Source organism: Tiliqua scincoides, chromosome 1 (genome assembly GCF_035046505.1).
Source record: "Tiliqua scincoides isolate rTilSci1 chromosome 1, rTilSci1.hap2, whole genome shotgun sequence".
Taxonomy (NCBI): Eukaryota; Metazoa; Chordata; class Lepidosauria; order Squamata; family Scincidae; genus Tiliqua; species Tiliqua scincoides.
In genome coordinates, this window is record NC_089821.1 from 24,586,155 (window position 1) to 24,605,699 (window position 19,545).

At 49.0% G+C, this 19,545-nt stretch overlaps 1 protein-coding gene and 1 pseudogene across 4 annotated transcripts in view; one reads left to right on the forward strand and one right to left on the reverse strand.

Annotated features, from left to right (window-relative positions):
- DGKZ (diacylglycerol kinase zeta) overlaps window positions 1-14,388 on the reverse strand; it is a 131,959-nt gene extending 117,571 nt beyond the window's left edge. For 2 of the 4 annotated variants that reach the window (XM_066634473.1, XM_066634465.1), the window contains exon 1: window positions 1,891-2,264. In XM_066634473.1, coding sequence (XP_066490570.1) covers window positions 1,891-2,069 — 179 coding nt within the window. In that variant the 5' untranslated portion in view covers window positions 2,070-2,264. Of the gene's footprint in view, window positions 1-1,890; window positions 2,265-14,221 lie in introns of those variants that run through there. The other 2 variants (XM_066634479.1, XM_066634486.1) reach the window with 2 other exon arrangements.
- Window positions 14,389-18,342: 3,954 nt separating this feature from the next.
- On the forward strand, window positions 18,343-18,462 carry LOC136637164 (5S ribosomal RNA; annotated as a pseudogene).
- The last annotated feature ends 1,083 nt before the right edge of the window (window positions 18,463-19,545 follow it).

Here is a 19,545-nt window from a genome sequence, read left to right on the forward strand (position 1 = left end):
AAACGGCTAGTATTATAATGCTGTTGTACAAATCGATGGTAAGGCCACACCTGGAGTATTGTGTCCAGTTCTGGTCGCCGCATCTCAAAAAAGACATAGTGGAAATGGAAAAGGTGCAAAAGAGAGCGACTAAGATGATTACGGGGCTGGGGCACCTTCTTTATGAGGAAAGGCTACGGCGTTTGGGCCTCTTCAGCCTAGAAAAGAGACGCTTGAGGGGGGACATGATTGAGACATACAAAATTATGCAGGGGATGGACAGAGTGGATAGGGAGATGCTCTTTACACTCTCACATAATACCAGAACCAGGGGACATCCACTAAAATTGAGTGTTGGGCAGGTTAGGACAGACAAAAGAAAATATTTCTTTACTCAGTGTGTGGTCGGTCTGTGGAACTCCTTGCCACAGGAAGTGGTGCTGGTGTCTACCCTAGACACCTTTAAAAGGGGATTGGACAAGTTTCTGGAGGAAAAATCCATTATGGGGTACAAGCCATGATGTGTATGCGCAACCTCCTGATTTTAGAAATGGGTTATGTCAGAATGCCAGATGCAAGGGAGGGCACCAGGATGAGGTCTCTTGTTATCTGGTGTGCTCCCCGGGCATTTGGTGGGCCGCTGTGAGATACAGGAAGCTGGACTAGATGGGCCTATGGCCTGATCCAGTGGGGCTGTTCTTATGTTCTTATGCCCTGCCCCACCCAGGAGTTAACTCACACTTCAGGGAAGTACACAGCTACTGTATAGAGACTTTGAAACTCCAGTTTGTTTTATATACTACTACTGTATTCTTTGACCACAGAAAATAATATCCAGAATAGTTTTGTAAAGTAGTGGGGGGTCGGGACATAGTGGACTCCCATCAGAAAATATTCAGCCCCCACCCCAAACAAGTGAAACCTCTGTTCCTGTCAACAAGTAAGACACTTTCCTTTCTTGCACAGATGAGCTCCAGAATTAACCACACAAAACACAGAAGTACTTCTGAGAAGTAGGAGGAGGAGGAGGAAAAAGTGGTGTCCCCTGCCTTGCAATTAGAAGAGCTTTAGGTAATCCATACAGATCTCACAGAAATGGGAGTGGGAGGGTTGGACAGGTCGATTTACAAGTGCATCCTTTGCCACATAGTAAACATGATCATCAGATCCTTTCTCTCTCTGTTACTTCCTGTTAGTTAACCCACAGCACCTCTCGCTGTTCAAGCCCTGCATTCAGAATCCATAAGGCAACCTGGAATCACCTCTTGGCTCAGAAATCCAGGCTGGCTGCAAGTACAGAAGCACCAGTGCAGTGACAACAGGCTAAGGCTGCAATCCTATCCACAGTTTCCTGGGAGTAAGTCCCATTGACTCTAAAGGGACTTACTTCTGAGTAGACATGGACAGGACTGGCCTCTGAGACTGCAATCCTATCCACTGTTTCCTGGAAGCAAGCCCCATTAACTCTAATGGGACTTACTTCTGAGTAGGCATGGATAGGACTGGCCTCTGAGACTGCATTTCCTGGAAGCAAGCCTCATTGACTTTAATGGAACTTACTTCCAAGTAGACATGAATAGGACTGGCCTCGGAGACGGCAATCCTATCCACATTTTCCTAGGAGTAAATCTCACTGACTACAATCGGTCTTACTTCTGAGTAGACATGGACAGGAGTGGGCTGTGACAGCCCACATACATGTCTACTCAGAAGGAAGTCCCACTGGAGTAAAGGGGGCTTACTCCCAGGTAAGCGTGGCTAGGACTGCAGCCTAAGAGAAGTAATCCGATCCGCGTTCAGGAGGGTAAACAAGGCGCCTGGCGCGACACCGAAGCACCCAGACGGGCAGTCCTTTGCCCCCCCCCCAGCCCGGTTCCCCTGCCAGGTGCGGCTCAGCCGCCCCCCGCTCACCTGCGCCCGAAGATCCGGAGCCCGGTGAACCTCTTCTTGCTGTGCCTTCGCCCCGGCGCGGGCGCCTTCTCCAGCTCCGGGCACACGGAGGACTCCGAGCTGGCCGAGGACGGAGAGCTGGAGCAGGCGGCGGCGGCGGCTCCACCCGAGCCCCTCTCGCTGCCCTCCGGGGGCTCCATGCCTCGGGCGCTCTCAGCTGCCCCGGAGGGCTGCGCTCATGCCCGCGGGACCCCCTGGGGTGGCTCCGGGGCGGGAGGCAGCGAGCGCCTCGCGCCCCGCTCCATGAACCGCGCTCTGGCTGGCCAAGGCGCACGGTGGGCGCACGGAGGTGCCGCCTGCGCTGCCGCTCCGGGAGAGGAGAGGGTAGTGCATGCCCGGCGCGCCCCCTCGGGCAACTGGAGCCCTGCAGGAAGTGTCAGCCGAGAGCAAGGTAAGCAGCCGCCCGAGGACCCCGGATAGCTGCCCTGGCAGCTGCCTCCTCGCAGCCCGCAGAGCCCGGCAAGCACGGGCTGCGGGCTCCACCTGCCGTCGCTGCGAGGAAGTGAGCCCGGAGAGCGCACCCTTGGCTGCGGCTGCGACCCCCCAGCCCTGCGGGGGAAGGGCCTGGATCCACTGGGGGGGGGGGGGGGCTGCAGTGTGGACAGGGCAAGGAGGAGAGAGTTCACACTCAGGGTGGTGATACCACCAGTGGCATAGCCAGAAAGGGTGCAAAGCATTAGGTTTTGCTCAGGGAGAGACACTATAAGTGGCATAGCCAGAGGGCGTGCAAAGCACTAGGTTCTGCAGGGAGCCTCACTGCAGTGTGCAAGCAGCCTCTCCCCCTCCCATAAGAACATAAGAACAGCCCCACTGGATCAGGCCATAGGCCCATCTAGTCCAGCTTCCTGTATCTCACAGCGGCCCACCAAATGCCCCAGGGAGCACACCGGATAACAAGAGACCTCATCCTGGTGCCCTCCCCTACATCTGGCATTCTGACTTAACCCATTTCTAAAATCAGGAGGTTGCGCATACACATCATGGCTTGTACCCCGTAATGGATTTTTCCTCCAGAAACTTGTCCAATCCCCTTTTAAAGGCGTCTAGGCTAGACGCCAGCACCACATCCTGTGGCAAGGAGTTCCACAGACCGACCACGCGCTGAGCAAAGAAATATTTTCTTTTGTCTGTCCTAACCCGCCCAACACTCAATTTTAGTGGATGTCCCCTGGTTCTGGTATTATGTGAGAGTGTAAAGAGCATCTCCCTATCCACTCTGTCCATTCCCTGCATAATTTTGTATGTCTCAATCATGTCCCCCCTCAAGCGTCTCTTTTCTAGGCTGAAGAGGCCCAAACGCCGTAGCCTTTCCTCATAAGGAAGGTGCCCCAGCCCCGTAATCATCTTAGTCGCTCTCTTTTGCACCTTTTCCATTTCCACCATGTCTTTTTTGAGATGCGGCAACCAGAACTGGACACAATACTCCAGGTGTGGCCTTACCATCGATTTGTACAACGGCATTATAATACTAACCGTTTTGTTCTCAATACCCTTCCTAATGATCCCAAGCATAGAATTGGCCTTCTTCACTGCCGCCGCACATTGGGTCGACACTTTCATCGACCTGTCCACCACCACCCCAAGATCTTTCTCCTGATCCGTCACAGACAGCTCAGAACCCATCAGCCTATATCTAAAGTTTTTATTTTTTGCCCCAATGTGCATGACTTTACACTTACTGACATTGAAGCGCATCTGCCATTTTGCTGCCCATTCTGCCAGTCTGGAGAGATCCTTCTGGAGCTCCTCACAATCACTTCTGGTCTTTACCACTCGGAAAAGTTTGGTGTCATCTGCAAACTTAGCCACTTCACTGCTCAACCCTGTCTCCAGGTCATTTATGACCCCTTTGGGTCATTTATGACCCAGGTCCCCTTTGGAGCTGTTTCAGGTGGGGGGAGCAAAACAGAGGTGAATGCCTCTATTTTGCTCTCCCCACCCAGAATGGCTCCAAAGAGGAGGGGGCCACTTGCACGCCATGGTAAGGCTCCCTGCAAAACCAAGTGCTTTGCACCCCCTCTGACTATGCTATTGGATAGGACGCATTCCAGTTCGACCAGGAAGCTTCAGCTGGGACACTGGGCTTGATGGGCATAGCTAAAGGGGGGGTGCAAGAGTGGCAACTGCACCGGCCAACAAGCTTTGGGGGGCAACAAGCTGAGCTGGTGTAATGGACAATCATCAGGTGGATGATGTGGTGTTGACAGCTCTGAGAAGGGCAGGGACACCTGGACACCTGAGCTTCATTTGACCTTGATGGGACTTTGAAATGACATGGACTGAAGGGATGGCTCACCTGAGCCTAATTTGAATTTAAAAAGGGGGCTACAGGATAAAAGGCAGCTTCAGAAGGTGCTAAGAGGTACCCTGACCCAGATCTATGGGACACTGACAAACCAGGACCTATGGGAGAAGGAGATTGCCAGGACTCTGCTGGAGGACACAGATGAGAGGACTGCCAGGCCCCTGCTGAAGGAGACACTCTGTGGGAGATGATACAGAGGAGGGACTCTGCTGCAGAAGACTGAACTGGGGAGATTGGACTTGGACTTGGACTGGAGACTTCAGACTTTTACCTACTAAGTTGTGGAGTTTTGGGGAGGGGAAAGCCTCTGGACAAGAGGAATTGCAGGGAGTGTGTTTGTAGCAATACATTCTGGTTAATTGCTCAAAGTGGTAATGAGTTGTGTTTGTTTCTTTGCACACCACAGCTGTTCTTTCTAGAGATAAGAGGGGGTGTTCATTAGCCAAAAAGCAGGCATTGGGAGACAGAATAATTTTTGTGTATGAAAAAAATTCATACACACCTGCCTCCAAGTGTGTATGAATAATACCATCATATCATTGGAAAGGTAATTTTAATGCAGAGTGCTATGAAACAAACTGTGTTGGAACAGTATTCTATCAAACGTTATGACAAATGAACCAGATAATGAAAACACAACTGCCTTACAGAACAAAAAGTGGATTTCTTTCAGCTGTTTCTGCCCAGCATTGCATATATGCAACAAGGACCAAATGTGTACACATGTGGACCCAAAAATGGGTCCCAAAAATGGGTTAACTCAAAACTGATCTGTGAGACTGATTGTTCTGAGAGCCAATGAGGTGGTGTTACGATACAGCATGGAATCAATAAGGTGGTAATAAGAATCAGCTCTCATTTATAATTTCTTTGTATACAGTTACCCCTGCTAACTGGGTAAAGAGGCACTTTAAGTGGTGTTCTTAGTTAGCAGGGGGAGAATAACTGTCCTCCTTCACCAGCACACTTTCTCTAACCAATATGGGCACATTTATTTATTTATTTAGGGTGCAATCCTAACCAATATTCCAGCACTGACCTAGCTGGCCAAAGGTCAAAGGTAACAAACATGCCCTTACCTTGAGGAGGCCCCCCTTGCCTGCCTCCCACTGCAGGATGCAGCGCATGCACATTGGCACAACTATGTCAGTGCTGGAAATTTGGTTAGGATTGTGCTTTTACTCACTTAGGGCCCAATCCTATCCAACTTTTCAGCATCAGTGCAGCCACAATGCAGCCCTGAGGTAAGGGAACAAATGTTCCCTTACCTTGAGGAGGCCTCTGTGACTGCCTCTCCACCACAGGATGCAGCTCATGCTCCATTGGCCCAGCTGCACTGGCACTGGAAAATTGGATAGGATTGGGCCCTTAATTAAATTTGATTTTGTCATAGTGGGGGGTGCTACAAAATCTTCTTTGACCCCACGTAGCAGATGCCTCAGCTATGCCACTGAGCTCAATTGTGGTGCTTCCAGATCAGGAGGATGGCCAGGCCACTTAGCAATGCAGCAGGGTCTTGGCCAAGCACTGGCTGCTGCATGCATTTGGCTCTGCTAGACTGTGCTGCTGCTGCCAATGGAAAGGTGGCTGCTTCTCCTTTTGTTTCCTGAGAGTTCTCTGTGCAGCCTTGCCCAGCTACCTCTGGGGCAGAATATTGCAGATTTGCCACAGCATATCAGAGCCACACAACTGCTCAGAGCAGTGGCGTCGCTAAAGGGGTGCAGATGGTGCGGGCTGCACTGGGTGACGCGCACAGGTGGTGACGTGCACTGAGGGCTGATATTCTAAAATCACGGTGGTTAGGAGTAATACTGTCATGTTGTATACCATTGGATGCAGAATTTCCAGCAGAATGCAATGCAAAATACCAGAGTGAAATATCTCCTTTCTATCAAAAGTTATGGCCAAAAACCAGAGAACAAAAAATGCATGAAGCCCTATGGAAAGTGAAACTGAGCCATATTGCGCATTTACTCATGAGTAGGCAAACCTGCCTTAGTCCACTGGAAAGGGCATGCTGAGAGGAATCCAATGACAGCAGAATGGTCCTGATCCAATGAATGTAGTCCCCCAAAACACCTGAGAAGGAAGTCCCTCCCTCCAAGCAGATGAATGTATTGAGCCCTATGGAAAGCGAAACTAAGCCTCACGGTTGTGTTTACCTGTGAGTAAGCAAACGTGCCTTGGCTGGTGTGGAAGATCAGGTGAAGGAGAGTGCAAGGCTACCAGAATAGTCCTGATCCTATGCACCTGGAGCGAAACAAGTGCTCCAGAAGGCAGCCCCCCCCCCCCCCCACTAAAAAGGATCAAGGCAGAGGCTTCAGCTGATAAGGTGAACTTTTCTGGGACTTGCAAAGCCAGGTGGATCCTGACAGTGATCTGGTTTAAACAGAAGTTCTTAAATTGAACTGGGCACTGGGTAGGGCTGAAAACCTTATTGATTTTGGAAGGGGGAGTGTTATTGCAGGTAGGCTACCGAGGAAATTCATGTGGTGGAACTTCTGCTTATTTAATTATTTGTTTTACTTTATTTATACTTATTTATTTTAATTTGCCTGATGATGTCACTTCTACCATGGCATCACTTCTGATGGGTCTTGGACAGATTGTCATTCTAAAAAGTGTGTCCCAGTGCTAAAAGTTTGAGAACTGCTGCAATAAGGTGTTAGTAAGTTGACACCCGGGGTGTGTGTGTGTGTGTGTGTGTGTGTGTGTGTGTGACACCACTAGTGACCAAAACAACTAAAATCACAGTTTGGAGGAATAATACGTTATGTACCAATCAATGCATAATGTCATGCAGAATGTGTTCTATCAAAAGGTACAGCCAGAAAACCAGTGGGGGCGGAGTGATGGTACAGCACCATGCCCACCACCTGGGGTGTTGCCCCGTGCACTGCATGGGAGGTGATGCGCTGGCATCCTGCACCAAGTGACGCAAACCCTAGTGACGCCACTGGCTCAGAGCAGCAGACAAATGCAGAGTAAGGAATGGAGATCAGAGAAAAGAAAGCAAAGACTGGAGGAGATGAACTTCTAATAGTTTGGGGCCAAAACACTGAATTGGCTTAGACGAGCAGGGTCTCGAAGTGAATGTTACCCATTAATGTACGTGGGAGGCAGTAAAGGGGCAGACATGGGGACAATATTGGAACAAAAGTTAATGCTGCTTTTCAGTCAGTGACACTAGTACTTGTCAGTGCGCCAAATGGTACTTGGCCAGGATGGTATAGCGATTCGAGAACTGGACTTAGACCTGGAAGATCCAGGTTCAAATCTCCACTCAACCATGAAGCTTCCTGGGTGACCTTGGGCCAGTCACTATCTCTCAGCCTCACCTACCTCACAGGGTTGTTGTGAGAACAAAATGAGGGGAGGAATGATGCGCACCATCCTTGAAGGAAGGGTGGTATAAAAATGAAAAATAAATTAATTTGCCTCAGGGTCCTCATTTGCCTGGCCTGACCCTATCAAAGTCAGGTGATTATCAGAGTAGTCATGATGGTAACTAGTAGCTAGGTATAGCTGTGTGGTGGCCTGCCCCTTTAAAAGATGTGTGGGTCACATAAGAAGATTGCAGAGGAAGAGCCCAAGAAGCTGCAAGCACTGGTGAAGACCATTTTTTTGCTGCAGGCACAACTGGTGCATATGTCATCCACCTCTGAGCACAGTAGTCATTTCTGGTGACGGGGCACTTGGAAAAGTGCTACTTGCCAAAAAGGTTGAAAAGCCCTAGATTAAAGTTACTCCTGCTGATTTATTTATAGCCCATCTATGATGGAAGCCAAGATAGCATACAAGAGATTTCCAGGCAATCACCCCTCCAGAGATTGACAGGTCTTGCTCCGCTTAGCTTCAGCAAGGTCACTGAATCATATACTCTCATATCATGCCCTGGGGCTATGGCTATGGCTACCAAACCCTTGAAAATCAAGCCTGCTCTTATCAGTCTAGCCATCTGGTTCCCAGTCTGTGCCTCATGGCACCCTTGGGTGCTTAGGCACTCTCTCAGGAGTGCCACACTGACTCTTCTTCCTGGCTCACCAAGCCGAGATTGTGTGAATTCTCATGAGAGAATACAATGGTGTTCACTGCGGCACTATGGTTGGAGGGCACCGTGGCAGCAGTAAGTTTGGGAACAGCTGGCCTAGCCCAATCTGCTTTCTCCTTCTTGGTCAAAAATGTGAGCCGTTGAACACAATCCAGTCACTAAGTTGCCAGTGGTGACTCAAATTTAACGCTGGCAACAGCAGAGAAAGCATCTAGAACAGTCTATCACAAAACCATGTTTTCTAAAAATCATCTGCATCAAGAAAGGTAGAGAGTGCCTCTTTCAAAATGAGGCTACCCCTGCCCTCTTCACTGGGCAGTAGGCACAACAAGGGTGGTTTTTTTTCTTAACGGAACAGAAAATAAGAAAGCAATGCCTCACTGGCTACTAAACTGAGCCAAAATTTGTGGATCTTATATGTGATGAAAGATGGAGAGTGTCTGAAAGAATGAAGGCGATTGACAGTGTAAGCCTATGTATGGCTATCCAGAAGTAAGCTTCACTGAATTTAATGAAACTTAGAATCCAATCCTGAGCCATAGCACTGAGCGGTACAACTGGACTGCTGGTGCCGGGTGTCACAAACATGTCGTAAAGCTGCCAGTGGTCAGTGCACCTGACCAGGCACGAGGACTCTGTACAGCTGCCAGTGGTCAGTGGCACCACCAGGCAGCAATGTGGCTTTTCGGGGCAGGGGAAGGCAGGAAAGGATGGACCAAGACAAAGGGAGGATCGGGCCCAGGGGAGTGGAGATGGTGCAGGCTCTGCCGCCGTATCCTATCTTTCCTCTCAGCCCAGGCAACCCAACAAAGTCCTCTTCGGTTCTGTGTCTGCTCAAAAGCAGACACAAATCCAAGGAGATTCATTGGTGGCAGCCAATTAAAGGAGACCTTTTGGTGGCATGGCACCATGACTCATCGGTGCATGGTGGCATGGCATGGTGGTAAGGCAAATGCTCCCTTACCCTGAGGAGACTCCCAGCGCCCAAAGGATACAGCAATTTCGGCGCAGCTGTAGGCCTGGACACTGACAAGCATAGGATTGTGCTGTCGGTTTCATGTAACTGTGTATAGGATTGCACCCTGAGTTTTTGACATACAGATTGTGAAAGTTCCAAGCAGTTTTCTTCCAGATAATGCATCGGGCACAAGAGGTCTAAAATGTTTTTTTCTCCACAGTAAACTGTGGACGGAAATGACATTTTTGCAACACTTGCATTGCAAATGTGGTTTTCTGCAGAACCACATCTTCCATGGCTCCTTGGTGCACCATCTGAATTGTGGCTGCATGTGTCCAATAAAAGCACCTTTTGGTTAAGCACCTGCAACAACACCAGTAACCAGCCTGACATGGCTGCCACCTCCTCGTGCCCACACCATTTTGAATAACTTTGGAAAAAAATGTAAGTCTGTTTTACTGAGGAATAAACCTTGCAGATGCTAGGAAAGGCACCATCCTTGCAGCATTGCAGTCTTGAGACATTTTTTTAAAGTGTAGCAAATTTAATTGCTTTCAATTTTTTATGAATGAATTTAAACAACAAGATTCCTGAAAGATTCTTCAGCTCTCTTCTACCGGTTTTAGGGCACAATCCTAACCAGGTCTACTCAGAAGTAAGTCCTATTGTGTTCAATGGGGCTTACTCTCAGGAAAGTGTGGTTAGGATTACAGCCAAGGATACCCTCCTGTCTCACTTGTCATACCATTCCCCAAGAGCTAATTAGAACAAAGAGAAGAGGAAAGATGCACTTCAAACAGTTAATTAAGCCCCAACATATTTTGATACAAGAACAAAAAGAAATGACTCTTCTTCAGGGGCATCTGAACCAATTTTCATCAATGCATCTAAAGTAAGCCTGTGCGCTCTCTGCAGCAAACAGTCAACTGTCTCAAAATGTATAACAACAACAGCAGCAGCAGTTTTAATAGACAGTTTTAAGCTAGTAGTTTCTTATTTATTCAAAGGCTAGCAAGACATTAAAAGGGCATCAAGAAATAAATAACTCAATTTCCTTTTTCACATAATTGGCTGCCCAATCTTAACTTGGATTTGAGCTGGTGCAGGCCTCCTTGTGCCAGCTCGTAGTGTTGCAATCATGCTGTAAGGCACATCTGTGCTCATTTGGGAACCAACTCAGCCAGGCCAGATCCAGACCCTGCATCAGCCAGCACAAATAAGTGTGCACCAGATAGGGTAGGGGGTGGGTGGGAGAGGATGGTGAGAGAGTGCTCTGGAGGCAGGGGAGGGGTGTTTTGGAGAGTGTAGAATGGGGGATCAGGCCTGGAAGGGGGTGGAAGCAGCACATGCTGTATCCTAACCCCTGCTCCTGGGTCAGGTCCAAGTAGCCCCATAGGGCAGGCTGGGGCTCAACACGGGGTAAGGGGAAAAACATTCCCTTCTCTAAGGTGACGTCCAGCCTGCTCCTAACCTGCATTGGACACAATGCAGAACATGCAACCTGGCTGTTCTAGCACAGGTTAGGATTGCGCTGTTAATTCTCAACTGTGCACTGCTCTGTCTCAGCACAGGGACAGTTTTTTAAAGAACAAAGCAGTAAACAAGCAATCCCCTCACAACTCTGGTACTCTCCTCTGTAACAAAGCTACAAGAGGGAAGAATTGGATTAAACTCACTGCTTAAGCCACAGGAGGAAGTTTGGGAGACCTGTAATGAAATCCACAGGCGTGATTTCCCTCCAGTTCCGTTTGGTCATAGCCCCCTTGTAGCAGTTGCTAAAAGCAGTTGCTAAAGGGGACATCCCAATAGGTCAATTTGGGGGGGCCAATTTAGTGCCCCCACACACACACACACTTGAACACTGAATTACTTTTGGGCTAATAGGAAAAGGTGGGATTTAAAAAAAAAACATTTAGGAAGGCTTTGAGTGTGCAGAGTGGTGAGAAACATGGGGGTTTATATCCTGGAAAAAAAGCAACACCTATGCTATAAATTCTGAGTGGCATAGGATATGACATAAGCCCTGTGTGCCAGCAGGCCTTGGTTCTGACTATGCTATGCTATGACATCACCATGATACTGGTGGAACTTCATTCTGACACCAGCGCAACTCCTATCTGCATAACCCCTACATGGGGCAGAGAACTGGATGGAACAAAGAAGACTTACACCGCATCCTATAGCCCTGTTGGAAGACACACACACATACCCTTTTTTGGGTGTCAGGTTGCACTGACGTTTGAGCTTACATAAATCTAAATGCCCCAAAAGAAATGAAAGCAAGAAAAAAAAAATCCCACCAAAAGCTCTAGACTCCCCACCCCCATCTGCAATGACAGAGCATAAGATACAGACCAAACTTTGCACCCCATCACAGCACTACTACCCAGGAATCCCCCGCAGTGTTCCCTTTGATGGCTTCATGGGACCCAGCCAGGTATGCCTGTTTGAACCTATCTCCAGTTCAAACCTATAGTTTCTTGTACGCCTCCACTGTGCCAGCATTCCACAGCCAGGCTCTTAACCTCCCTACTGCCTAAGCTCAAACCTGGCTTACTTAATTTCCAGTCTGGCTTTCTGTGCAATGAGCCAACTTCCTATTTACTGAAGTGCACTTGGGACTCCTCTTGTGGATTGTCACAGTTCTTTTCCTGACAAAACAAGTTCTTTCTAGCTAACAGATTTTCCCACAGGGGCTGGAATCATTGCGTTGGGAAGCCACATAATTAGATGACCTGCCTGTTCTTTCCAAAAGAGTCACCTTCTTCTTTGTGGTCAACTGCAGGCAAAAACGTATTTCTTGGCAGGATGTGTGTGTGACTAAGGTGACTGTTGGGGTTCCTGGCTGCTTTTTACGTTCACCACTTGGGCAACATTATACCCTGCAGCAGAAAGTGCTGTGGCATCCATGTGTTCAGGCAGGCTACATTGGTGTGCTGGCAATTGTTGACATGCATTGATTGGCTCCTTCCATGCCCTGCCCATGTGGGGGTGTCATCAGCACGTGTTATCAGCACCCCATGATTAGTACATGCTGGAAGTGTTGCTGTAGCTGCTGGGGGAGTGGCTGACTGGTTTGCACCTCTTTGGAGTTTTGAAACTCTTCTCCGAGTCTCCCACTTTGTGTTGGACTAGTATGGGATACAGGCTACAGTGAAGCCAGGCTTAATTTGAGTCTAGAATTGTACTATTAGCCAGCTACTAAGAATAGGACAACATTGGAACTGAGCTGACTCAAAATGTTTTGCAAATAAAATTCCAGTTTAGCCAGTCACATTTTGCCTTATTTATTCATTGCCTTGCCAGGAAGTTTTGAAAAACACTGAGAAAAAGCAAAGAGAGCACTTTGTGTCACTAGAAAGCAGTCTGGTTTGTCTTGCCATGGCTTCTAGGCTTTGCCCTTTCAAGCCCAGGCCATTTCTCCAAATGGGGCCAAACAAATCACACTCAAGTCAACTTTGTAGCCTATCCAGACTATCTCAGTTGTTCTCAGAGTAAACAAGACAAGAACAAAAGACTTTGTTCCATCTAATATGAAGCTCTATTCAGACATCTTCAAGCGGTCAGAGGATGGGCAGGAAGGCACATACACACAGAAGGCAGCACAGTGTGTGAGTGGAATGGGGCAGAGGATGGCAGCAGGATGCAGTCCTGAATGGAGCTCCCCTTGTGCCACTGTTGTGTGATCTGAGTAGCGTTCTATTGTCTGCTTTGTGTGTGTGTGTGTGTCCCATCTACAGCTGCTATTTAACATAAACCACCCTGTGGTTTCAGAAATGGAGAACTATGCACAAGAAGCGTGTCTGCTATTTATGGTCACTAAAGGAGATGTTGATTTCACCTAGGAAACCCACACCTGTTCCCTGGAAATGGAAGCAGCTGCCACATCAGCCCCCCCTTTTTTTGCAAAGCAAATGAATTACAACCTGCTCCTTCCTCCTCCATTTATCACACACCATGCTGAGGCTCACTTGGAGAGCAAAATTTGCCTGGTGAGTATTGCCAGCTGGCTGGCCCTTCAAAAAGAAAGGGGGGGGGAAGAGAACCTCACTGTGTCGGCCATCCTATTCACACTTACCTGGAAGTAAGCCCCATTGACCACAGTAGAATTTACTTCTGAGTAGATGTGTATCCAATTTTCCAGCACTGGTGCAGTTGCAATGCAGCCCCAAGGTAAGGGAACAAATGTTCCCATACCTTAAGGAGGCCACTGTGACTGCCTCCCCACCACAGGGTGCAGCACATGCCCCATTGGCACAGCTGCACCAGTGCTGGAAAATCAGATAGGATTGTGTCCTTAGTTCCCGCACCACTTTCTAGACAGAGATCAGGAGATGTCTTCTGCAGCTGCAGTTAATACTCCTTTCAAACAGCCATTTTCAGCCACGGCACACTGGTGTGTCACGACTGGTCCACAGGTGTGCCACAGGAATTTGGCGGAAGGTCATTTATCAGTAGGGCCAGTGGGGGATGTGAGCTCCTCCACTGGCAGCCGGGTGTGCCTTGTCAATGGTCCAAAACCTGATGGTGCGCCTTGACCATTTCGGCACCTTGTCAGTGTGCCATGAGACGAAAAAGGTTGGAAGTGGCTGCTTTAAAAAGAACCTTAGGGCGAAAGAAGATTCAGGACCCCTGAAGTTCCCCTCCCCATCATTTCTCATCAGGACATCCCCCCCCCACTCCCACCCCACAACTTCCCACAGTTAGTGCCAGGAGGGGCAGACCTGCTGCTGCTCAGGCCAGTGTCTGCTCCTGTGAGGAGCTGGGACATCCCCCCCATGTTCCAACTCCTCACAGGCCTGCCTTCCTCCACCCCCAGGCGCAGGCAGCCCATGGTCCCCCGAGGGAGGAAGGGGGAGGAGGGGACGCCACGGCCCAGGCCTTTCCCTCCACAATGGCAGGATGTAAACAAGCGCTCTGCGTGCGAAGAGGCAGCCCGGGGAAAGCGGCACAGCCCCAGCCCGGCGTGCAGCAGTACCTGGCATTGGAGGAGGCGGCGCTGCTCCCTGGGGGGCTCCGCGGGACGTCCCACGAGCGGTGCCACCACATGGGTCCAGGCAGGTGCCCCTTCACAGCACCCGGCCCCTTCCCGCGTGGCTGATGGAATGCGGCGCGCTGGCCAGGGAGGCGGCGGCGGCAGCAGCACCTCGCCCGCTCCCGGCCATCCGCGCTGCGGCGGGGCAGGCAGGCGGTGCGGCTCTCCTCCTCCGCCCGGTTCCTCTTTCGATGCGCTTCCTGAAAGGGCAGCCCAGGCGGCCGCGCTGCAGAAACTCCCGGCCACGCTGCCAGCCGGCCGGGGCGAGTGCGAACAAGTCCCGTCCTACGAGTCTCCATCTGGAGGCGAGGCTCCTTTGGGCTACCGCAGGGGCAGTCCCTGGCCAGCTGAAGCCACTGGGACTGGGAGAGGAGGCTGGTCCATGCCTGGCAACCTCTCCGCTTGGGGGAGAGTCCCAGCTCCTTCTCCCTTGGCCCTGCTGGCATCCACAGGCATGGGCAAGCTGGCCCACTGGCATTTTTGAGCCATGCACCGGGTTGTAATGTGCATGGTGATTTCCTTTTTTTTTGGCTCACAACCCTGCAAAGTCAGCCACCGCCACTGTGCCCATTTCACACACGTGGAAACTGAGGCCGAGAAGTGGCAACCTGCCTAAGGGCCCAGTCCTATCCACTTTCCAGCACGTGTAGCCGCAGTGCAACCCCCAAGGTAAGGGAACACATGTTCCCATACCTTGAGGAGGTTTCTGTGACTGCCTCCCCACCACAGGATGGAGCATGTGCCCCTTTGGCACGGCTGCACCAGCAATGGAAAGTGGGATAGGATTTGGCCCCACCAGTCATGCTGATGGGGCTAAGGCCTTACATAAGAACATAAGAACAGCCCCACTGGATCAGGCCATAGGCCCATCTAGTCCAGCTTCCTGTATCTCACAGCGGCCCACCAAATGCCCCAGGGAGCACACTAGATAACAAGAGACCTCATCCTGGTGCCCTCCCCTACATCTGGCATTCTGACTTAACCCATTTCTAAAATCAGGAGGTTGCGCATACACATCATGGCTTGTACCCCATAATGGATTTTTCCTCCAGAAACTTGTCCAATCCCCTTTTAAAGGCGTCTAGGCTAGACGCCAGCACCACATCCTGTGGCAAGGAGTTCCACAGACCGACCACGCGCTGAGTAAAGAAATATTTTCTTTTGTCTGTCCTAACCCGCCCAACACTCAATTTCAGTGGATGTCCCCTGGTTCTGGTGTTATGTGAGAGTGTAAAGAGCATCTCCCTATCCACTCTGTCCATTCCCTGCATAATTTTGTATGTCTCAATCATGTCCCCCCTCAAGCGTCTCTTTTCTAGGCTGAAGAGGCCCAAACGCCGTAGCCTTTCCTCATAAGGAAGGTGCCCCAGCCCCGTAATCATCTTAGTCGCTCTCTTTTGCACCTTTTCCATTTCCACTATGTCTTTTTTGAGATGCGACGACCAGAACTGGACACAATACTCCAGGTGTGGCCTTACCATAGATTTGTACAACGGCATTATAATACTAGCCGTTTTGTTCTCAATACCCTTCCTAATGATCCCAAGCATAGAATTGGCCTTCTTTACTGCCGCCGCACATTGGGTCGACACTTTCATCGACCTGTCCACCACCACCCCAAGATCTCTCTCCTGGTGGGCTCAAACCTTGGTGGGCTCAAACCTGTCTTGCCTGCCCCTCCCCACAACAATCACGACAGACGTGGGACTTTGTCAGGGTGACCAGATGTCTTAACTGCAAAAGAGGACTGGGCACCCCAAAATGTAGGACATCCAAGAAAAATGTAGGACACGGCAAAATAAAAGCTAAAGACTCTCATAGATTGATTTCATGTGGTTAATTTAAACATTGTATTACTTATTATTACATATAAGTTATTACACATACAGGCATGCGCCGCTTACCAACCATTCGCTTAACGCCGGGCCACATATATGAAGGTGGTCAAAGCGCAATAAAGATGCTCTTAATGAGGCAATTGCATCTCCCATAGCCTGCAGCAGAGTGTCTGTTTACACAACAGAGAGACTCTTAATGCAAGGAATAGGCAATCTATTTCCAGTAGCCTGTGCAGCCAGCTAGTGTCTGAAAGGGAGTGTCTGTTTACACAACAAAGGCAATAGATTGGACCAAATGTTCACTTAATGACCTAATCACATAACAACAGGAATAGGAGAATGTATCCCCGTTGTTAAGTGGCACATACCTGTAATTTATTAATTACAAGAAGGCTATGTGCTGCCTGCAGGGGCCAGTTCACAGGGGAAAGGAGGACATTTAAGTTCTTTTCTAGCACATGGGGTTAAAAAGAGGACATGTTCTGGAAAAAGAGGACATCTGGTCACCCTGGACCTAGTACTCCTTCTGGATCCAAATACCACGTGTATGCTGACAGGGACCAGCAGAGAGAGTCCAATGCCAGGAAGAACACTGCAGTTATTTCAGCCACCAGAAATGACACCTTTCCAATGGCTATGATTTTTTTCCTATATCAATAGGGGCTAGGAGGACACACACAGGAATGTCTGTCTAAAAGGGGAGGTGGAAGAAAGGATCCCGCAGGAATATTTTTATTTTCTGAAAGACATCAAAAGTGCAGAGTGGGGAGGGAGCAAAGAAGGCCTAATGAAATGGCAGACTGATGATTTTCTGGGTATATTTTGCAAAACAAACACATGAAACAAAACTGAAACTTAAACCTCCACTGGTCCCTTCCATGCGAGGGTCAGATGTATTTCATAGAAAGACAGTGACAGTGGGAAAAACCAGGGAGCCCAAAGGTCCCACAACTTCGCTAAAGTCCCAGGAGGAATTGAAAGTGTCCAGAACATACAGTAGGACCAAAAAAAAGCACTCCATTCGTGAGGAGGAACAAGGAAGCAATGGTGAGAATAACCATACCTATGTAAGGTTATCTGAATGACAGGCCATACGGAGTTCATCCTCTCAAACTCTCCAGCACAAAAGGGAACCACCACCACAAAATAGCTAACTCCCAAATCTGCAACCACAAAGCAGTAATGCACAAAGAAAAACCCCACTTTCTACTCAGCTTTAGGATGTTTGCATATTTAATAAAGCCTGTCAGCAGCTCCACCACCAGCTGAGAATTGGCCAGCGTTTCAAGGAAGCCACACTTTGGCCACATAATCCCGAGGAAGCTCATGGGATGGGCGCATTTCGTGCTTGATGACATCCTATTGTCTGGGCTTCTGGAATGGACACACAGAAATTACCTGTGCTCAGAAATCCCAAGGGCCTTTCCCAAGACTTTACTGTACCTAGATCCTTCTGAATTTCCAAAGCCTAAACTTCCTCCAAGATACACTGAGCTTGTTGTAAGCCCTGGAGTGCAAGGAAAGGAGCAACTTTCTTTAGCACTTCTTAAGTCCTGGTGAGAAACAGGAAAAGGATATTTGTGAGTTTTTTTAAAAAAAATCCCTTTTCTTGCATTCTATACATGGGAGCATGGCAAAACTAACAGCCCAATCCTATGCCTGTCTACTCAGAAATAAGTTCCATTATAGTCAATGGAGCTTACTCCCAGGAAAACATGGATAGAATTGTAGCCTAAATTTGGGAGGCTTTGCATTTTACAAAGATTCAGGGGCCACACACCCAGTGACCAGCTGTCATAACCACAAAAGAGGACAAGGCACCCCAAAATGTAGGTCATCCAAGAAAAATGTAGGATGTGATAAAATAAAAGCTAAAAACACTCATAGATTGATTTCATGTGATTAATTTAAAAACTAGATTATTTATTATTAAATTTAAAACTATATGACATATATTACATATAATTTATTAATTACAAGAAGGCTACGTGCTGCCTGCAGGGGCTTGCTAACAGAGAAAAGGAGGATTTCTTTTCCAGGACACGAGACTAAAAAAGATGACATGTCTTGGGAAAAGAGAATGCCTGGTGACCTTGAACACAGCAGCTCTCAGGAATACATCTTGATTCACATGAAATACAAGACATGATGGGTAGAGGACCAAATACAGCCCAAACTCACCTATTTTTATCACAAGAATGATTAAAAAGCACAGTTACATATACTACATGCAGCAACTGTTACCCTGCACATGCCCAATCTCGTCTGATCTTGGAAGCTAAGCAGGGTCAGGCCTGGTTAGTACTTGGATGGGAGACTGCTTGGGAATACTGGGTGCTGTAGGCTTATACCATAGTCTTTCGAGACTGAAGGTTGCCAACCAACCATGCAGGAGGAATATCTCATGGAGCCCTTCATCCCTATGGAGTGCTCTTCACCTCTCTCCTATCTGGTTGGGTGGTTTAGCAAGCAGCTTTGTGGAGTGGCCAATGTGGGTTCTAGATCTGCTCCCTTCTCTTCTTCTGCCCCTGCTTGTTATGGGTGTTTACGGCCACTCATGCTGATGGGGCTAAGGCCTTGGTGGGCTCAAACCTGTCTTGCCTGTCCCCCAGCCTCTGTCATTCTGCAGTGAGCTTCCAGCTCTCTGCTATGTCTGAGTGCTGTTGAGGCTCCCCTTATGACTCATCCCAGTCCCTCCCCTGGCAGATGCCCCCACAAGGACTCAGACCTTTGTCATGGTGGGGTTTCACAGGCCTGCCCTCTTCCAAGGTAGCTCTGTTTCCGCCCTTGCTCTGCTCTGCTCTGCTCCAAAGGTATTCCTTGGATGTACTGTATGTGTTTATATGGGTGGGATAAGAGAACTTGAACCCTGGGTGCAGGGGCCTCTAGCTACTGCTGCGGGGGTAGGGGTAGGGAGTAGGTGTTGTACTGTGGGGTAGGGAGAGGTGTTGTAGCATCCTTGTGTCATGGTGTGTGTGTGTGTGTGTGTGTGGGGTGTCCTTGGGGCATCTCGCAAGGTGTCCCTTTTAAAGATTCCTTATTCTGAGTCAGGTAAAGGGCCTATCAAGGTCAGTATTGTCAACAGAGGCTACCAGTGGCTGACCAAAGTTTCAGAGAGGAATTTTTTTCTCTGCCCTAATTGGAGATGCCAGAGATTGAGCCTGGAACTTTCTGTATGCAAAACAAGTAAGCAACTGCTGGGCCAGAGCCCTTTCTTTAATGACATATTAATGATCTCGTTCTTGCTACATGGTATATTTCCCGACATCTACATGGCTCCACCTTGAAAGGCCATGAGCTTCTGCATATCATCTTCCATCACAGCCTGTGTCAATCCCTGCCAATCCACATGTCTAAAAAGAAAACAGTGCAACTAGCATGGACTAGTCTACACAGTGAGTGCTAGGGATGACCCAGAGGAAAAGACAC